This window comes from Megalobrama amblycephala, linkage group LG14 (genome assembly GCF_018812025.1).
Source record: "Megalobrama amblycephala isolate DHTTF-2021 linkage group LG14, ASM1881202v1, whole genome shotgun sequence".
NCBI classification, from domain to species: Eukaryota; Metazoa; Chordata; class Actinopteri; order Cypriniformes; family Xenocyprididae; genus Megalobrama; species Megalobrama amblycephala.
Window position 1 is genome coordinate 36,432,967 of NC_063057.1, and position 21,599 is coordinate 36,454,565.

A 21,599-nucleotide genomic window follows, 5' to 3' on the forward strand; every position below is an offset into this window, starting at 1 on the left:
TTACTTCCATATTCTTTAACATTTCTTATTAGCTACTTGAACTGTTAATACATTAAACAAAACATTAGGCTATAAGTTTGTCTGAAAATCTGTCTGTATTTCCATTTCATATATATCAATTACATTTTCATAAGGAAACACAGGCGGGATTTTTTGTTAAGAAACGATGTAAAGCCACTTCAAAACGGCAGAATAAAACTGCGTCTGCGCATCACTACACTGTGCCTTTAAGGAAACTCGTCACAGTTTCAGAATGACGGAGATCAAGTCCCAGCATGCATCATTCTGCTTCAATAGTAACCTACGGCGGGTATTTCCATGCGGCTATGTTCATTCAAAAAGTATGCTTTTTTTGTATGCTCCGTTAAAGTTTTTGCCTATTTTACTGACTTATATGTTTAATATTTACGTTTTTGTTCTTATCTGAAAATCTGAACCATTGAGTTTAGGGAGAAGCAATAATGAAAGTAACAGTCCCGGTTATAGTGACTGTGCAGCTCGCACGGCGTGAACTCTGAAATCGAGCGCCTTCTGTAGTATGATACACTGCACATCACTACCGTCACATTTTGTTCAGTGGTTTGAGGGATGTGGCGGGAAGTTGATCTTCTGCATGAAGCTACTGGAGAAACCGGCACACACACAATCTAACTACGAACAGTTTCATAACCTTAACTTGAAATATCTTGGTGAATAGTGAATCTGTGATCATGCTGAACATTCGTTCTCTCGCGGTGCTTTTCATTCTGATATCTGCATTCATCTGCAGTTTGACAAACGCTGCCAAACTCAATATACCTAAAGTTTTATTACCTCTTGCCAGAAGCACAAAAATCAATTTTACACTGGAAGCAACTGAAGGATGTTATCGCTGGTAAGTGCATTAAATGTATAGCTCTATATTTGTAAAGGTGTTAAGAAATACTGATGTATGTGTGACAATAAATGCATTGTTACTGTAACGATGAATGCAGAAAGCTCAAACACGTGGTGCTGCTGTTGTGAGGGAGGGTGTGATGCGTTTGTTCTGACTGCCATAGTTGCTTTTTAAGTTGCATTTTACTTTTTAAATTTGTGTACTTTGTAGATTAGAAAATATTTTAAGTAAATGTTTTATTTTTCATACGACAAGAGTTGCATTTTATTTTAACACTCTTATTGCACTCTTTTTTTCTTTTTTATTGCCCAGCTACCGACCTCACTCACCTCAGTTCAACTTCGGTAAAGTTGGTTTTATATTCGCACATTCGGACTTCTGATAAATTCAGACTTTCCAATAAATGTGCAATAAATTAATGTTTGCGAATTTTAAGCAGCGACATGATATTGACAACCAACGATTGTCAACTTACAACATTTTTCACAGTCGATCAAAATAGGCAAGTATTGTTTTAATGGCATATTTACTTGTGAATGTCCACTGAATGTCCAATGTAGTGTGATTAACAAGGCTATTGAATACGGATGTCCGAATGTGCGAATATAAAACCAACTTTACCGAAGTCTCAGTTCATTATTAATATCCGATTATCATTAATATCGGATCAAGTGATACTGGTACAATGTATGCCCTGAGTGCATTGTAAGATCCTGTCAAAATGCATACATTTCTAGAACCCTGTGTCACTTTCTGGAGCATTGTATATGCCAATAGGAAATCGATTGTTCTCTCCACAGGTCGTCCAACAGGCCGGAGGTGGCCAGTATAGAAGCAGTGGATGTGGATGAGCGTCAGTGCTCACATAGGGCCGTTCTGCAGGCCCGCTCCACTCAGCCATCCAGACTCACCAGCATCATACTCGCTGAAGATATTTGTGAGTGCCACCCAATGTTTTTATTATTGGTGCTGTAGCTTTGTAATTCCTTTTTAGTTTGTAATATTATTATACTTACAGAGACAATGTGCTATGCACTCTTATATCAGCTATTAACCCATCTCTCCAACACAATTACAGTGACCTGAGACTGGAGCTTTTGAGCTTCAGAAAGGATGCATAAAAGTAGTCCAAATGTGCTATCTAAAGCCATCTAAAGTGATAATATAACTTTGTGTGACCCAAATTTAAATAATTATTGATAATCATCCACTGCTATCGGATCATCAGAACTGGATCAGTCTGATTTGTGAGCAGCTCCTTCACAGGTGCATTTCCCGTACAATGATGTAACTCGCTGATTAACTACCATTGTATGATGCATCATTGGATAAACTAACCAACTAGTCATGACTGTCTCACGAAACAGTAGTAACATGGTCGTTGACACACTAAAATACACTGCCTGACCAAATGAAAAGTTGCTGTTTGGATTTAAATAGGCAAATTACTGCAATAATGACTGGATCATTATTGCAGTGATTATTATGTTTCTAGCATGTTATATGTTTGGCACCCGTCTTTCTAACCCGAATTAATGGATTGTGTAGCTTTTCATTTCTTAAGCAACCATGTAGGAAGACACATCATGGCCGTCTTCCAGGATTACAAAGCCAAGATTCATCAGGTTTAAATTGTGAAAGAATGGTTGAAGAATCATTTTCATGTATGAATTGGCATCTCTGAGTCCAGACCTTAAATTCACTGAAAGTCTTTGGGATGTGCTGGAGGAGACTTTACAGAGTGCTCACCTCTTGCATTGTCTATAGAAGATCTTGACCAAAAATTGATGCACCTCTTGTTGTGATGTTATTCCCATCAAGAGGTGCATCAATTTTTGGTCAAGATCTTGTTTTAAGATCATGTTTTTTTGTTTTTTTTTGTTGTTGTTTTTGTGGCTGGGCAGTGTATATAGATTAAATGCATAGGCCTATATATTTAAAGGGGTGGTTCATTGCGATTTCACTTTAACTTTAGTTAGTGTGTAATGTTGTTGCTTGAGCATAAACAGTATCTGCAAAGTTACAGCGCTGAAAGTTCAATGCAAAAGGAGAAATTGTCTTTTAAAGTTATGGCAGTTTAATGCCTACAAAAACGACCAGTTTGGACTACAACGAGCTTCTTCCCGGGTTGGTGACATCATAAACCCTGCAATTAACATAAACACTGCCCCCAGGAACATACAAGTCTTCTTCCTAGGGACCCTGGACTTTGGGAAAAAATGTTTAAAGTTTATATTTAATTCTGTTCCTGACAATTATAATGCTAATTTAGCTGTCTGTGCTGCACATTTTACGGAAGACAGCTTCCAGAATTTACGAGTTCAATGCTGGATTTACACGAAGGCTATTACTGAAAGATGGAGCATCTCCCACTTTAAAAGCAGAAGCTGCTGTTTATAGGCCTCAACCTGTATGTTTTATTTTTTTATAAAGTTATATATTTTCTGGGACGCAAACAAAGACCAACGCAGTTTGGCTACGCTCGCCAGTTAGTTAAATTCTATTTCAAACTTCTCCAACAAACGCCTACAAACACCAGCAAAACTTCTATGTAATCACACCAACGAACTTCTGTTGGTGCTTGTTGGCATTTCTGTTATCAGTGTACAACATTGTTTCATTATGGCTTTTATGTTGTGTTTACCCACATGCTCATTCATGCTATAAATTAAACAATACCTTTACAAAAATGCTACTACAGATGTATTCAGCTACAGTAAAGCTTTAATCAGAACACTGTGTGGCAGCAGTAACATTTACAAGTGACAGCATATCTAAACACTTTGACACAAATACAAACAAAAATACTTAACATTCATAAACGTCCATTAAAAGCTATGCTTACAGAGGTTCTGCTTGCCCCTCTTCATCATTACTGCTATCTGGGTCTGATTCGGGCTCAAATTAATACAGCAATATTGACGCCATTATTTACATTTCCACCAAGGCAAAGACTGGACTTTGACCAAAGCACATGCGACGTTTGCCCGTAATGGTAAGGGGCGTGGCGTTTCCGGACAACGTGAATCATGATAACATATTCCGGACAGTGAATCACAATACACAGGGCCAGCTAACCAATCTGAGCCCATTGCGTATTTCTGAGGGAGGGGCTTCATAGAACCAGGAGCTCAACAGAGTGTATTTAGGAGAAGGGAAACAGCGGTGTAGAACAAAGGTAAAATATATGAAAAATATGGTGTGTTTTTTTTAAAAGCGAAGCATTAAGACATGTTAAACTCGGCCCCATAAACACAGTCAAGCCTAGAAAAAAACCACTGAACCACCCCTTTAAATAAAATTATGTTTTCCGGAAACGCACCCCATGGTTTTGTGAGCTGAATCCACCAAAACTTCAAAGAACAATTTGTTCACAAGGAAGGAAAAGTTATTTTTCAGGAAAAATAACTTAAATTACGGTCCTCACACAAAGCTGCCATATACTTGAAATAGTTTTTAAAGTCCTTTAAAGCAATTCATTTCACTTGGCGACCATCTTTGCCTCTCGGGCAGCTATTTCAGTCATGCAAGTGCAGCTCCTATCTCTTTGAATGGGGAATCCAAAAATTCTCTTTGAAAAAATTCAAAGCTGTTTACCAAGCTTATGATTAAATTCCATATTTGAAATCATCAGTGAAATCTTGACAACGGTCTCAAATTTTGTTTCTAAATGCTCAAATCATGACAAAAAAAATGCATTTTTCAGGCTTCTAGCGGCTGCTTCACTGATGCAGTGACTTTACCAAGTGGCGATTGGCTCTTTTATTTAGAAGGCGGGACTTATTCCACCAGATTGCGTGTTGCACTTTCTCTCATTTATAGTAATCTGAGTGTACAGTCTTTTGTATATCTATAGTCTTTGGTTGTACGGACCACTTTAATGGTGCTCTTTTGTCATTTGAGCCTGTCCCCTTCACTTTCCTTCACTTTCATTATATTGAGATGTAAAGAAATCACCTTTTGAGTTTCACGGACAAGAGTATATTTGAGTTTCATGGACGAGTATATGCAATTTTTTTTTTGCTTTAAGTTTAGTAAACAGTGAAATTTGCATCACATTATAAAGGACAGCAAGATGGATAATGTGTTTTTAATCTAAGGCATGTTTTGGGTGAAAGGAATATTGGCAACATACCGATCAGGTTACTCTGAATGGAAATGACCTGATATCAATTTATAGTGCCTAAATAAGAGTTTATGTATAAGAGCAAATGTAGTTTCAGAGAAGTTGTCTATGTGGAAAATAGCTGTAGTTTAGTCCTCCTCAGTGTGCTGTGATCTGTGTTCAGTGACAGGACAGGTGCTGCGCTGTGATGCTATAGTGGATGTTATCAGTGAGATCCAGATAGAGTCCACCACGCGAGAGCTTCACCTGGAGGATTCTCCTCTGGAGCTGAAGATCCATGCACTCGATTCAGAGGGTGAGTGGAGCACCTCTTCACATGACGCACATACACTTCTGCTCAGTTTTGTTTTTGTTTAGCTTGCATCGCAAAGCAAAAACAATATTTTGTCTGTTTTTTAAGGTAATTGTAAATTAAAATCTAAAAGGAAGTAATTTTGTTGCATTATACCATTCCGGTTTCATTTTCAAATGAAAAAAATTATACTTAAAAAAATTAATACTTCAATTTAAATCAAGTGTGCATTATAATAATGCTGTATCTGTATCTATAATGCTGTATATTGTTGGAGGAATTAAGATTTTACAGTTCTTTCCACAGGCCAAACCTCAAGCTTTCCAAGCTGTATATTTAAGCATCTAGTTATCATTTGTATTCATCCAATTTAAGCTAAGGATGTGAACAAGTCGATTACAAAACTAACAAGCCATTCAAGATTTGAAGATTTTCTTTTTTTCTGTATGTAAATTAAGGTGCAATCTACAGTAGCTGAAACAATGCAATTACGTCTAACATCAGAATTATATAAATATTTAAGACTAATTGTGAAACGCTTATAGTATCATAATGTTTTTGACATGATTCTCATTTATTTTGTCCTGATCTCTTCATTAATTTAAAAAATGCTTGTAAATGTAACTTATATTATACATATAATGATTTGAATACACAGATTCTATGCTTTAAATTTCTTAAATTAAAATTCATTTTGATGTCATTTTTTGAGCAGGGTGATATACCTGTTTTGGTATCATAATGGAAAAGAGCATCATAATGAGAATAAAATATCTGAAAACAAAATTGTACATAGTTTGGTATAATATTTTGTTAATACAGGTGCTGGTCATTTAATTAGAATATCATCAAAAAGTTGATTTATTTCACTAATTCCATTAAAAAAAAGTGAAACTTGTATATTATATTCATTCATTACACACAGACTTTATTTTAAATTTTTATTTCTTTAAATTTTGATTATTATAACTGACAACTAAGGAAAATCCCTAGTTCAAGCTAGTTCAAGCTTCCAGAATGACTCTGACAGTGAAGATGGATTGCACACATGTAATTTGTGTTCAGTCAGGGTAAAAATATTCCTCATTTTGTCTTCAGGAAACACCTTCAGTACTCTAGCCAGTCTGTTGTTTGAGTGGACTATCGTGAAGGACGCTGAAATGGCAGGTTTCCCTGATTCCTACAACACGCTACAGTAAGAGCACATGCTTCCTGTGACCAAATAATGCTGTCTTTTACTTGGCAGTCCTGTTTTGTCCTATTTCCTCATGTTTGAATATTTAAAAGGTTTTTGTTTTTGTTTTTTTTCAGCATGACAAAATAAATATGAAATTCTTTATAAGCACCGAAGAATATACAGTACAGTCCAAAAGTTTGGAACCACTAAGATTTTTAATGTTTTTAAAAGAAGTTTCGTCTGCTCACCAAGGCTACATTTATTTAATTAAAAATACAGTAAAAAACAGTAATATTGTGACATATTATTACAATTTAAAATAACTGTTTTCTATTTGAATATATTTCACAAAGTAATTTATTCCTGTGATGGCAAAGCTGAATTTTCAGCATCATTACTCCAGTCTTCAGTGTCACATGATCCTTCAGAAATCATTCTAATATGCTGATCTGCTGCTCAAGAAACATTTAATGTGTACAATTGTACAAAATATTTGTGTACAATATTTTTTTTCAGGATTATTTGATGAATAGAAAGTTCAAAAGAACAGTGTTTATCTGAAATCTAATCTTTTGTAACATTATAAATGTCTTTACTGCCACTTTTGATTGATTTAATGCATCCTTGCTGAATAAAAGTATTCATTTCTTTAATTTCTTTTCAAAAAAATAAAAATAAAAATTCTTACTGACCCCAAACTTTTGAACGGTAGTGTATAATGCTACAGAAGCTTTGTATTTCAGATAAATGCTGTCCTTTTGAACTTTCTATTCATCAAGGAATCCTGAAAAAAAAAAAAAGTACACAACTGTTTTCAACATTGAAAATAATCATAAATGTTTATTGAGCAGCAAATCAGCATATTAGAATGATTTCTGAAGGATCATGTGACACTGAAGACTGGAGTAACGATGCTGAAAATTCAGCTTTGCATCACAGGAATAAATTACTTTGTCAAATATATTTAAATAGTACACAGTTATTTTAATTTGTAATAATATTTCACAATATTACTGTTTTTTACTGTATTTTTAATTAAATAAATGTAGCCTTGGTGAGCAGACGAAACTTCTTTTAAAAACATTAAAAATCTTAGTGGTTCCAAACTTTTGGACTGTACTGTGTATATATATTTTTTTAATCCCTTAGCTGGGGTAGACTCCATATTTATATGGACAGTTCAGCCAAAAATATAAATGGATATTTACTTGTCCTCATGTCATTCCGAAGTTGTTAGGCAACACAAAAACAGTTTTTGTCCACACAATGGAATTCGGTGGAGACAAAACATTAGACAACCATAAGATTGCCATTTATTATACCATTTATTGAAGTGACTGTAGATCTATCCTTCACATCCTCATTTTACATTCACAAAAATTTTTATATGGCATCTACCATGATTACATTCTGTTCTGACAAGCTTGACTGCACATGTAATTTTGACGTGTCTGTCTCTAGGGTCCTGAGGTTTGCGGAGTCAGCGTACACTCCTCCAGCGTATATCTCTGAGATGGAGCGAGTGGGACAACAGGGCGATATCATCCTAGTTTCAGGAATCAAAACCGGCCACGCCAAACTCAAAGCCAAATTACAAGAGACAATATATAAGGTCCATGTCTCACGTGATTAATTTTACACTTCATATGAATAGATTTTTGGCCGTTTTGAAAATAAATATGTTATGGCATAGATAAGAATATGTTAGCAAAAGTTCTGAATGTATTTTTCTGAATGTAGCATATTTTTGGTTGACTTCTGTTTTTCAGGACGTTGGTGCTGCTGAGGTCAGATTGCTGATTCTGGAAAACATTCTCTTGAGTCCCGCGTATGATGTTTATCTGCTGGCTGGCACCTCCATCAAATACAAAGTCCAGAAAATCCGTCAAGGAAAAATTACAGGTAAGCTTTTAGTAATTCATTTTGGTAAATTATTTTCTTTATTTTGTTATTTTGGCCAAAAATAACAAACTAATCAGACTGTATTCCATTACCAAAAATATTTACAAAATAAAATTATTAAAAGGGACTAAAATAATTTAAATTAAAGCTGCACTGTGGACATTTGGCCTCTGTATTGCCATCTAAACACTGTAGGAAGGCATCCCTAAAGGAGCTGGATTAAACACCCTTGCTCTGTTATCGATACATTGATAATCAATATAGTTTAAACTTAAAGGTGCCATCGAATGTTTTTTTACAAGATAATAGTAAGTAATATAAGTCTAAAGTGTCCCCTGAATGTGTCTGTGACGTTGCAGCTCAAAATACCCCATACATTTAAAAAAAAAAAAAAATTTAACTGCCTATTTTGAGGCATAATTAGAAATGCGCCGATTCATGCTGCGGCCCCTTTAAATCGCACGCTCTCCGCCCCCTCCCGAGCTCTCGACTCTATCACTGCATAAACAAGGTTTACACAGCTAATATAACCCTCAAAATGGATCTTTACAAAGTGTTCGTCGTGCAGCATGTCTAATCGCGTAAGTACAGTGTTTATTTGGATGTTTACATTTGATTCTGAATGAGTTTGATAGTGCTCCGTGGCTAACAGCTAATGCTACACTGTTGGAGAGATTTATAAAGAATGAAGTGTTTATGCATTATACAGACTGCAAGTGTTTAAAAATGAAAATAGCAACGGCTCTTGTCTCAGTGAATACAGTAAGAAACGATGGTAACTTTAACCACATTTAACAGTACATTAGCAACATGTTAACGAAACATTTAGAAAGACAATTTACAAATATCACTAAAAATATCATGTTATCATGGATTATGTCAGTTATTATCGCTCCATCTGCCATTTTTCGCTGTTGTCCTTGCTTGCTTACCTAGTCTGATGATTCAGCTGTGCACAGATCCAGACATTACTGCCTGCCCTTGTGTAATGCTTTGAACATGGGCTGGCATATGCAAATATTGGGGGCGTACATATTAATGATCCCGACTGTTACGTAACAGTCGGTGTTATGTTGAGATTCGCCTGTTCTTCGGAGGTCTTTTAAACAAATAAGATTTATATAAGAAGGAGGAAACAATGGAGTTTGAGACTCACTGTGTGTCATTTCCATGTACTGAACTCTTGTTATTCAACTATGCCAAGGTAAATTCAATTTTCAATTCGATGGCATCTTTAAATATTGGGAAAAAAGCTAATGGACCCAAAATATCCATATGGGTTGGCCATGTTGGACTTTATACCAATGGACATGCTATGTCTGTTGTTGAATGTGTCCTCCTCAATTTCAGAGCTATCCATGCCCTGTGATCAGTATGAACTTCAACTTCAGAACAGTGTAGTCACTCCTAATGGAAACTCAGAGGCCCCTGTCGCATACTTGGACCAGAGCAGCTCAACAGTCTTTGCCCTTCAACATGGACACACCAACATTGTGCTGGACCACAAGAGTATCCTTCACATCGCCTTTAAACTGGCATTTTCCCAGCTTCAATAAGAGACTGAGGTTCCACCGAACAATACCAAGTCTTTCATGAAGAAAGGGATGCTTCTGAAGCATGTTATGTTTAGAGATGATTGATTGTATTTGCAGCAGTTGATTTGATAACTTTACTTTGAGGTTTCCTTCATTCTGAATATCAAGGTCTTGGGATGCAGGGCGCTTCCCGACTTCCCAACAGCACCATCTATGTTGTGGAACCTGGATACTTGGGTTTGTCTCTTCATTAGCTTTGCATGGAGAAAAATGTCAGCATTTTTGACAACTTGTAATCTTAAGTTGATAAATTGATAAGTAAATTAATAAGACTTTTTAGTATAAATGAATCATGATTGAAACCTTTTTATCATCTTCTCTACTAGCATTCAAGATTCATCCTGAGGATCGCTGGGTCCTTGAAACGGGGAGGAAATATGAGATCTTCATTGAAGTGTTTGATAAGTCAGGCCACAAGATTTATCTGTCAGATGTAAGTTGAGTTTGGACTTTTAAAATGTGTCTTTGGTTTTAATTCTTATCAATGTGATTAAATGCATCTTCTGCTCATAACGCCCTGGATATACTTCGGTTTTTTATGTGTATGTATGCTAGTGTACACCCACAGTCGAACACACAGCCTTGGAAAGTATACTTCATTTGACTTGTACGCATACACAGGTGTTTGACACGTGTAGTTTTGAGCAATCTCTCACCACGAGTTACAACCCATGTAAACATCTTTTGCATTATTTCATGCTAGAGTTGTACAAATGAGGGTACTTTCTAACCTCTTCGCACAATCTTTCGTCTATATAGGCCTCCATTGTCACTGTAGTTTGCATGCATTCCGGTCTGTTCTGTTTATGTAGTTTTTATTTGACTGCCTTGTGAATCGACACCCCCAGGACACGGTTGCCAGCTTGTGGAAAACTGCAAAAAAAAATTAAATGCACACATGCGACCTGCACATACAAATATGTGCGGTTACAAAAATCTCTGATGCTCCCAGAAATAAGGCTTTTTCCACCGCTTTTTCCAATCGCGCAAACATGTTGTTTGTCATGGTTTAGATTGCAAATTCAAAAACCACTAAAGTAATTTATTACATTTAATTAAAAAACAGTGGTTTCCTCAATGGATACAAATGTGAAGTGATGCTTCTGTTCTTTTGAACATATCAGATGGAAATGGTTCTATATTAACAAATTGTTTTAACAATATTTTTTAGTTAATTTTTTTAAATTAAAACTCAAATTTTCACAGAATATCCGTATAGAAACCACGTTCCCTACAGAGTACTTTGAGGTTCTGGAATCATCTGTTAATGGATCTTACCACCACGTGAAAGCTTTGAAACATGGTCAGACCGTCATTGATGGCACACTGAAAGCAGTCGTTGATCAAGTAAGTTTTTGTCTCGTTACAAGGTGAACGTTTGTTTTCTTAAGCATTTAAAACTATAAAATTTACCCCAGTTACATGGATCTTCCCAGTGTTCAGTGTTGGTTTGTCGACATTATTCTAGTTTAGTGTAACCTCATTTGTGTCTTCAGACAGGAAGTGTCCATGCACTCTCTGTTCCTGTGCGTAATGAGCAGGATGTGGAGATCTACGACCCCATAGTTCTCAAACCTACCATCCTTACATTTCCATGGCAACCAAAAGAGGGAGCGTACCAGTATACCATCAAGGTATTTTTTTTTCTAAGATTAACGATTTAGCATTCTTTAGCATTCTAAAGTTTTAATCTAGTCTTCTATGCGTTGTTGAATCTGTACATTAATGTGATGTTGTGTCTGTTTCAGGCAACTGGAGGAAGTGGCAACTTCAGCTGGTCATCCACTAACTCAGCAGTCGCCACAGTTACAGTGAAAGGAGTGATGACCACCGTCAAGGATGTTGGAGTCAGTGTGATCTACGCCCATGACGTGAGAAATCCACTGCATTATGGAGACATGAAGGTGATGACAACGCTTGTGCTTCTACAAATCAATTTTTTTTTTAAATTACTGTTCTAGCTTGATCATTCTTGAATGTTTTTTTTTTTTTTTTTTTTTTTAAATAACACATTGTATTTGAGCATAGGAATATTGAGCTCTTCTCTCAGATAATTTGCTTTCTGTTGTTCCTGCAGGTGTATGTGATTGAGCCTGTGAGGATGGAGTTCAGCCCATGTGCAGTGGAGGCCCGTGTGGGCGTAAATTTGGATCTGCCGCTGCGAATCTTTGGTCAGCTAGCCGGAGAGAGAGTGATGCTCAGTGACTGCTCACACTTTGACATGCAGGTGGACATGGAGATTCATGGCATCTTTCAGTTGTTGGAGGGTGAGTTAAGTTGATGATAAAAAAATAGTTTCTTGCATGGAACCAAAGTCTCCGTTTGCATTGAACTTTCAGTGCTGTAACTTTGCAGGTACTGTTTATGCTCAAGCAGCAACATTACACACTAACTAAAGTTAAAAAAGTGAAATCGCATTGAACCACCCCTTTAATACTCTTATAGTTTTAGTTAATATTTTGAATCCGATTAGATTTTTATATTTTCTGCTTTAATTTTTCATTGTTTTAATATTTTTTAAATTTTTTTTTTTTGTCTGTTTATTTGTATACATTTTTATTTCAGTATTAACATTTATTTCAAGCAATGAAAAATGTTTTTAATGGTTTTAGTTAACTATAATAACCCTGATGCTAGTAAAATCTTTATATTGAATAATATGTGTCAAATATTGTTCTTAGTCTTTCCTTCCTGAAGCTACAAAAGTTTACATTGAATCAAATGAAAATAAATATAAATATATGGAAATAAATATATAAATATATTAAATTTGGTTTGTGTAACCAAATAACAGGTGAAATTGATATACATACTACTTGACTTTGATTAATGAACAGGCCGAAATACAGCGGGATTCTTATTTTGAAATGTGTGCGCTTTACTTTTGCTGTTCAAACAAGTTCAGATGAGGAAGATAAAAAAAATTACTTTGTTACAACCATTTACAACACATTATAATATAAGTAATATAAAGTAAACTTTGTCATAATTGATCAGCATTAGTTCATAAGCAATCGGTTGACAAATGTGCACTAATGATTTATTGCGAGCTGCTCTGAAGCACTGTTGTTGCGAGAGCCTGAAAGTGCAAAAGCGCCATCTTTTGACTTTAAAACATGCAGCGCTCACATTTATTTAATGAAATAAATTAATGTTAATAATCACATTAGGGAGTATCGTGATTCGTTTTTTCCATCCACAAAATATAAGACGCCTTTAAAATCACCATTAATACTCTTGTTATACCATTTAAGGTACTGAAGACTTTTTATGACCTTAAATTTATCTGATGAGCATGAGCGGAGTGGAATAATGAAAGTGATCAGCATGATTGATATTCAAAACGGTAAGCACGTGCTGCATTGTGTGTTTTATCTGCAGTCTGGAGAGACGGTTTCCCCTTCTGAATAATGAATATAGACAAATTTATATGAAGAAATAGGCAGTTGTCTCCTTTATGCAGGAGCAGAATGCGCAAGCTAGTTGACACTCAGCTGTAGTCCTTTCGGTGTGTTCAAATGCAGCTTTTTTGCACCAATGCGAGGCGACAACAGTCGGCTTTCATCAGCACTAGTTCTTTGGTGTCGGTTTGGTGTGTGATATTTTTCCCTACCCATTCATATTTTGGCGCTCTAACTCAGTGAAACTTTCAAATGCAGCATCTCAACACAGAAAATGATGTGATAGGCTACTGGTCACCAGTGTTGGGCACGCTACTTGAAAAAAGTAATTAGTTATAGTTACTAGTTACTTCTCACAAATAGTAACCGAGTGACATCATTATAAAAGTAACTAATTACCAGGGAAAGTAACTACTGCGTTACTTTAAAAAAAAAAAAAAAAAAGTCAAATATGTCAAATAACTTGGATGCCCTCAGTATTAAATATGTCTAAAAATAAATAATGCTTGATCCAACTCGTGACTCATGATCCACTCTTGCTCACGAAATGAAATTTCTCTGTGCTTGGTAGCCATTAAAGAAAATGCAGTTTCATATTTGTTTAAATTGGCCTATGTTAATTTTTAAATTTATCTATTTGATTATGAAAAGTGAACAGCATGAGTAAGATAGAATACATCATAAGATGCGCAATATATCGGGAGACATGGATTGGGTCAGACATGATTTTGACCACTTCATTAAGTTTTGTTTTGTAGAAAGCCTTTCTTTAAAGTGAATTAGTTTTGTAAAAATTGTATCTTAATTTTAATCAATGTTTCATCAACCAATTGCCTGGATTTAATAAATAAGAAGCAAATATAGCAGACAATATTATCATGACATGGAGGTGCCGGCGTGATCACTTGCACGTGAACTGGAGCGCGTCTTACAGGCTAAATGAACTGAAACTCAGCGTATAGGCTATTTGCCTCACAGACATGAGAAGTATATCTATAGAAAGGTTGAAATGTCTACTTTTAAACTAAATAATTAAAAACTAAAAGAAGTAGGCTACTCTCTGATTATGTAATCTGAATGAAATGTGCGTTCTCTCTCTAGGCGCGTCCACTATGTGGACATCTTTGCAGCCGACACTGATTCAGAAAACATTAGTTTATTAATAAACAATTAAAATGTCTCCTTGCTGTTTTTTGTCACGTTCATAATCATTACTTTTGCCAGTTCTTTATGGCAAGCTTTATGAGTGCGTTTGAGTGCTATATCTAGCCTATATTACATAAACACTCATTTTTATGGTTTATTCTCTCCAGTATTTAAGAAATTAAATAAATGTGATTAGTCAACTAATGGCTTAAATGAACAACTACTAGTCGACTAGAAAAAAAACTTATTTCACATATTTTTGATCCAGCATGTCACAGAGGGTATTTTGGTCGGAACTCGCACTCCGCTTGCATGCTCTGACACACACACAGAGAGAGAGACAGAGCACATCGTACATTATTATCAGTTTAAAATTATATTTGTGTATGACTAACCTGTACTATTTCTTTACAACAAAACGCTTCGCAGGTCTATCATCTCTAGTCACACACCAAGCATCATCAGTTAGCCTATGTGTCCCACTCCAACACACACCAGAGAAAAAACTTTGCAGGTCCTATGGCTGAGAGAGAGCCTACTCGGTTGAAACTGAGCTCAATTTTAGTAACGCAGCATTTTATTGTCAGTAACAGTAACGGCGTTGTAAGGGGGGAAAAAGTAATCCATTTGATTACTCGTTACTGAAAAAAGTAACGCAGTTAGTAACGCCATTTATTTATAACACCGTTATTCCCATCACTGCTGGTCACAGAACACGCAAATAACATGCAAATTTTACAGTCATAACGTGTGAATTTGTATGGTCGCCAATGGCGACCTCAGCGAAAATATCACTCGCAAATTAATATTTTTAGTCACAAATGCAACCGTTTTTGAATTTATTTATTCTGCTGAACACAAAATATCTTTTTTGTGTTCAAAACGTGACAAAAAACTGTATTTTCCAAGCTGGACCATGTGCAGTTCTAAGCACGTGTCTCAGAACACTGTTTGAACCTGAGCTTCCAACGGCTGCTGCAGTGACGCAATGACTTTACCAGCAGCTGATTGGCTCTTTTATTTAGAAGGCGGGACTTATTCTGCCATATTGCGCGTTGCACTTTCTATCATTCATAGTAATATGCACTGTCTTTGTATATTTAAAGTCTTTAATGGAACACAAAACTAGAAATTGATGAGTTTTCATACAGCATATAGTTAAATATATTTCCATATAATTAAATCTATTAAATATATGCGCTGCAAGTTTTTAATTTTTTTTTTTTTTTTTTAAACTAGTTGTTTTTACTTAAAAATTAAGACATACAGGTTATGCATAATAATGGGAACATTTTTTACAGCAGGTAATTTTGAAGTCCTAATGGTCTTCAAATGTGAATGTGGCGAAAATTACAAACACTATTTTGATACTCAGTTTGTGTTATTTAAGGGATAGAAATATGATTTCGTTGTATTAATATTTGCAGATTTATCAGAAGCAAAATGTTATGTAATTAATCCAAGTCTGTGTAGAGTTCTACTCTTGCAGTATTTTGAGCATTTGTGTGTGTTTGTATGTTTTTAGGTAGACTTCCTCCGGGTCAGGGCCACTGCAGTGGGGTTCGCGTTAAGGCCTTGACCCCCGGTTACACCAACCTGTTGGTTAGCTATACCCATAGTAATGTTCACCTCAGTGCGAAAATCACCATTGCTGCCTACCCGCCTCTCAAGGTAAGATGTTTTAAAGTAATATTTTAAAGATGGAGCAGCCATGTTGCCATGAGTACTGATCTGTAGATGACCATGCTTGTCTTTCGCAGCCGGTTGACCCTGTATCTGTGGCTGTGGTGACATTGGGCTCCTCTAAAGATATGATGTTTGAAGGAGGCCCCAGACCGTGGGTGCTAGAACCATCCAAGTTCTTCAGAAACCTGACCGCTGAGGACCATAGCAGCGTTACACTGTCTCTGCATGGACCCACCTCACGATCCTATTCCAGACATTTGGTCAGAGCCACATGCAGAGCTCTGGGAGAACAGGTAGAGATGTCTATGATGTAATATCCTTTAGGCTACGTTCACACAGCAGCAGAATGGTTGTCAGTCCTGTATTTGAGTCCTTAATACTGTTACGTTCACACACAATACGGTTATTTACGGGAGTGACAACCGCATTCTATAACCAAACTCACACCTGTAAATTTTCAAACTGATGATGGTTAATGAAGATTTTATGGATGATCTCATGGCTCAATTGAACTCTATTGTGTCAAAAGTGATAAGACGTTCAGTTTTATGGATATCACTATCTTTGAAATGACTTTGGTCACTTTCGCTATGGTTACTAGAAAGAGAATACGGGCTTGACTCTTGTTGCACGTTCGTACAGACGGTATTCGAGACGCTGCTGTAAGTTGCTGTTTGAAAGAGACATTTCAGGACTCACACCTGGAAGTAAATGCGGTTGTCAGTCCCAAAAACTGACAGTGTGAACGTGACCTTAGACTATCCACTAGGAATGTGGACTTGGAATATGTTTGAAATGCTCAAATTGTGTCTTCGCAGGTCTTAGCAGTGACTGTTGGAAACCAGCCCACCATGACGAACCCCTTCCCTGCTGTGGAACCAGCTGTTGTGAAATTTGTGTGTGCACATCCGTCACGTCTCACACTGACCCCCATTTACCTGAACCCACAGCTGGACGTGTCCTGCCCTCTGCTGCAGCAGAACAAACAAGTGGTGAGCAGTCAAACTCTCACTATCTGTAGTCTTAACATGACAGGAAGTTCAGTAGTGTTTGTACTTGTTCTGTAGGTGCCAGTTTCAAATTATCACAACCCAGAGCTGGATGTGGCGGCTTTTGACCAGCAGGGCAGGAAGTTTGATAACTTCAGCTCTTTGAGTATGATCTGGGAATCCTCCAAAGTTTCCCTTGCAAGCATCGAACCGACCATGCCCATGAAACTACACATACACGAGGATGACAGCAAGCAGAAAAAACTTCATGGTACCTTTTTATAATGAATAATCAGACCACTGATAATTATGAAATGCACATATGTATTAGGGATGGACGGTATGTCAAAAATCCTAACACTGAGTAATTTTATATTGCGTTTCTAGCATATCACAATTTATTAGGGATGAACCAATACCATTTTTTAAGGACCGAGTACGAGTACCGATACTTTTTTTCTAGTACTCGCTGATACCGATACCGATGCCCGATTTATTAATTTCTTTTTTTTTTTCTTTTTTTTTGATGTTGCAGTTTTCCAAGCACAACACAGTGAAACTAATGAATGTAGGACATTCTTTATTATTACTCTAATGAAAAAGTAATTATTTTTATGTGCTTGTCACAAACTTAAAGAACAGAAATTTCACAGTGTCCAATAACCTTCAAAGGGCGCATATATTACACTGTGTGCAGAATTATTAGGCAAGTTGATTTTCTGATCATATTTTTTTTTCCAAGCACATTTTACCAATTCCAATCCACATCAATCTTAATAACTACTATTAATATTGTTTTTAATAATTTATAAGTGATATATAATTGTTCATGAAGGCTGGAAATGAAAAATGCCTTATATTCAGGTGTGCAGAATTATTAGGCAGCTTTTACAGGCAAAAATGAGCCAAAAAAAGATATTTAACTCAGACTGAAAAGTCAAAAATTATTAAATACTCATGAGAAGGACGCAATACTAATGCAATACTAGAAATTGCAAAGTTAAAGCATGACCAAGGGACAGCAAAATGTTCATTGGGTCAGCGGGGTCATACAAAAACAGGTGGAAAAAAAAAGACACATGTTAACTGCAAAAGAATTAAGTTGAAGAATTAAGTGTGAAACCATCAGGAACCCTTTAGTGTCCAGTGCCACCATTTTCCAGAACTGCAATCTACCTGGAGTCTCCAGAAGTGCAAGGTTTCAGGATCTCAGAGACTTAGGTTAGCTAAAGAATCCTAAAAAATGACCCACACTTAATAAGAATCACAAGCTGAAGTGTTATAAAATACATGAAGACTGGGTTTTTATAGGCCTTATAGACAGACAGCTTGAGAGTGACTCTTGAAGGACCAGCACCACATCCTCTTGTACCACTGTTTGAAGAATTTATCTTCTAGATTCTGGAAGATAAATTCTTCAAACAGTGGTACAAGAGGATGTGATGCTGGTCCTTCAAGAGTCACTCTCAAGCTGTCTGTCTATAAGGCCTATAAAAACCCAGTCTTCATGTATTTTATAACACTTCAGCTTGTGATTCTTATTAAGAGCGGGTCATTTTTTAGAATTCTTTATCTAACCTAAGTCTTTGAGATCCCTACACCTTGCCCTTCTGGAGACTCCAGGTAGGTTGCAGTTCTGGAAAATGGTGGCGCTGGAGACTAAAGGGTCTCTTAATTCTAAAGACTTAATTCTTAATTCTTTTGCAGTTAACATGTGTCTTTTCTTTTCCACCTGTTTTTGTATGACCCCTCTGACCCAATGAGCATTTTGCTGTCCTTTGGTCATGCTTTAACTTTGCAATTTGTAGTATTGCATTAGTATTGCATCCTTCTCATGAGTATTTAATAATTTTTGACTTTTCAGTCTGAGTTAAATATCTTTTTTGGCTCATTTTGCCTGTAAAAGAAAATCCTGCCTAATAATTCTGCACACAGTGTATGTGTTATAATATAAAGTTGTGAATAAAAACAGAATGCAATGATGTGGAAGTTTCAAATTTCAATATTTTATTCAGAATACAACATAGATGACATATCAAATGTTTAAACTGAGAAAATATATCATTTTAAGGGAAAAATAAGTTGATTTTAAATTTCATGGCATCAACACATCTCAAAAAAGTTGGGTCAAGGCCATGTTGGCATCCCCTCTTCTTTTTATAACAGTCTGCAAACGTCTGGGGACTGAGGAGACAAGTTGCTCAAGTTTAGGAATAGGAATGTTGTCCCATTCTTGTCTAATACAGGCTTCTAGTTGCTCAACTGTCTTAGGTCTTCTTTGTCGCATTTTCCTCTTTATGATGCGCCAAATGTTTTCTATGGGTGAAAGATCTGGACTGCAGGCTGGCCATTTCAGTACCCTGATCCTTCTTCTACGCAGCCATGATGTTGTAATTGATGCAGTATGTGGTCTGGCATTGTCATGTTGGAAAATGCAAGGTCTTCCCTGAAAGATAGAACGTCTGGATGGGAGCATATGATGTTCTATAACTTGGATATACCTTTCAGCATTGATGGTGCCTTTCCAGATGTGTAAGCTGCCCATGCCACATGTACTCATGCAACCCCATACCATCAGAGATGCAAGGCTTCTGAACTGAGCGCTGATAAAAACTTGGGTTGTCCTTGTCCTCTTTAGTCCGGTTGACATGGCATCCCAGTTTTCCAAAAAGAACTTCAAATTTTGATTTCGTCTGACCACAGAACAGTTTTCCACTTTGACACGGTCCATTTTAAATGACCCTTGGCCCAGAGAAAACGGCTGCGCTTCTGGATCATGTTTAGATATGGCTTCTTTTTTGACCTATAGAGTTTTAGCCGGCAACGGCGAATGGCACGGTGGATTGTGTTCACCAATAATGTTTTCTGGAAGTATTCCTGAGCCCATGTTGTGATTTCCATTACAGTAGCATTCCTGTATTTGATGCAGTGCTGTCTAAGGGCCCGAAGATCACGGGCATCCAGTATGGTTTTCCGGCCTTGACCCTTACGCACAGAGATTGTTCCAGATTCTCTGAATCTTTGGATGATATTATGCACTGTAGATGATGATAACTTGATGATAATCCACAATTTTTTGCCGCAGCATTGGGGGAATTGGTGATCCTCTGCCCATCTTGACTTCTGAGAGACACTGCCAACTCTGAGAGGCTCTTTTTATACCCAATCATGTTGCCAATTGACCTAATAAGTTGTAAATTGGTCCTCCAGCTGTTCCTTATATGTACATTTAACTTTTCTGGCCTCTTATTGCTACCTGTCCCAACTTTTTTGGAATGTGTATCTCTCATGAAATCCAAAATGAGCCAATATTTGGCATGACAAAATTAACATTAATGACAAATATAGGCTATGGTCCCTTTAAGACCGAATCCATGGATACTGACACACATCCTGTTTTTACCCAAATGTTTACGACCACTTAAGCCATTACGAACTGTATTTACGTGAGATACTCCACACGATGGACATTTTGACAACTATGTGTGCATTTGACCATTCAGGCGCAAGGAGAACTGATCGTGCACAAGAAAGAGAGAGCGCGTGCAAGAGAGAGAGCGCTTCTGGTCTGTGTCATTCAGCACGATTCCGCCTATCCCACCTTCACTAATCGATAACGAATTGTGATTGAAAACATGCAGTTCGCAATTTGTGGGTTGTCATCATTAATTTTGAAGTATTTCCACACCTCTGAGGCTGACATTGTTTCTGCTGCTGCCGTCGGTATCTCTGTGCATGGAAAATTGTGTCAGTTACATCACGTGAGGTATCGGTCTTTGGTATCAGGGGTATTTTTATGAGTACAAGTACATGAGCTTGGTATCGGTCTGATACTGGTATCGGTATCGGTGCGTCCCTACAATTTATCAATTTAAACATTAATCCATAAGCATAAGATTACAGCTGAAATGAATAGTTGACAGTATTAACAAAAAATTGCCAGAAAGCCGAAAATGTTGATGATAGTATCAAAAATATCAGAGAATGAGAATAAGCATAATTTTATAGATAAAGTATCAGTTTTGACATGCCTATAAAAGTACATATCCATTATGAATTCAGTGGTACTGAATTCTATTTTCTACATATTTAATCTACTGGTTCACACATTTCTGCTGTCACACAATAATATACCGTCATACCGCTCAGCCCTAATATATATATATATATATATATATATATATATATATATATATATATATATATATATATATATATATATATATATATATATATATATATATATATATATATATATATATATATAAATGTATGTGTGATGTTTTCCGCAGGTCTTCAGATGGTTCTTGTCCATCATGAATCGGGCGTTGCAGCCATCACTGTAACCGCAGTCGGCTATCAGACATCTCATCTAGAAGCAGCAGCGGTTTTGAGTGGAGTGAGTTCC

At 36.5% G+C, this 21,599-nt stretch overlaps 1 protein-coding gene across 3 annotated transcripts in view; it reads left to right on the plus strand.

The window, feature by feature from the left end:
* The first annotated feature begins 257 nt into the window (after positions 1-257).
* The window catches only part of nup210 (nucleoporin 210), a 73,942-nt gene continuing 52,600 nt past the window's right edge, over positions 258-21,599 (plus strand). The window contains exons 1-19 of one of the 3 annotated variants that reach the window (XM_048155381.1): positions 269-341; positions 824-874; positions 1,678-1,814; positions 5,167-5,298; positions 6,394-6,490; positions 7,934-8,084; positions 8,242-8,374; positions 9,725-9,883; positions 10,078-10,146; positions 10,296-10,402; positions 11,176-11,316; positions 11,466-11,603; positions 11,718-11,873; positions 12,047-12,236; positions 16,042-16,187; positions 16,277-16,495; positions 17,021-17,194; positions 17,270-17,462; positions 21,484-21,590. In XM_048155381.1, coding sequence (XP_048011338.1) covers positions 319-341; positions 824-874; positions 1,678-1,814; positions 5,167-5,298; positions 6,394-6,490; positions 7,934-8,084; positions 8,242-8,374; positions 9,725-9,883; positions 10,078-10,146; positions 10,296-10,402; positions 11,176-11,316; positions 11,466-11,603; positions 11,718-11,873; positions 12,047-12,236; positions 16,042-16,187; positions 16,277-16,495; positions 17,021-17,194; positions 17,270-17,462; positions 21,484-21,590 — 2,523 coding nt within the window. In that variant the 5' untranslated portion in view covers positions 269-318. Of the gene's footprint in view, positions 875-1,677; positions 1,815-5,166; positions 5,299-6,393; positions 6,491-7,933; positions 8,085-8,241; positions 8,375-9,724; positions 9,884-10,077; positions 10,147-10,295; positions 10,403-11,175; positions 11,317-11,465; positions 11,604-11,717; positions 11,874-12,046; positions 12,237-16,041; positions 16,188-16,276; positions 16,496-17,020; positions 17,195-17,269; positions 17,463-21,483; positions 21,591-21,599 lie in introns of all 3 variants that reach the window. The other 2 variants (XM_048155382.1, XM_048155380.1) reach the window with 2 other exon arrangements.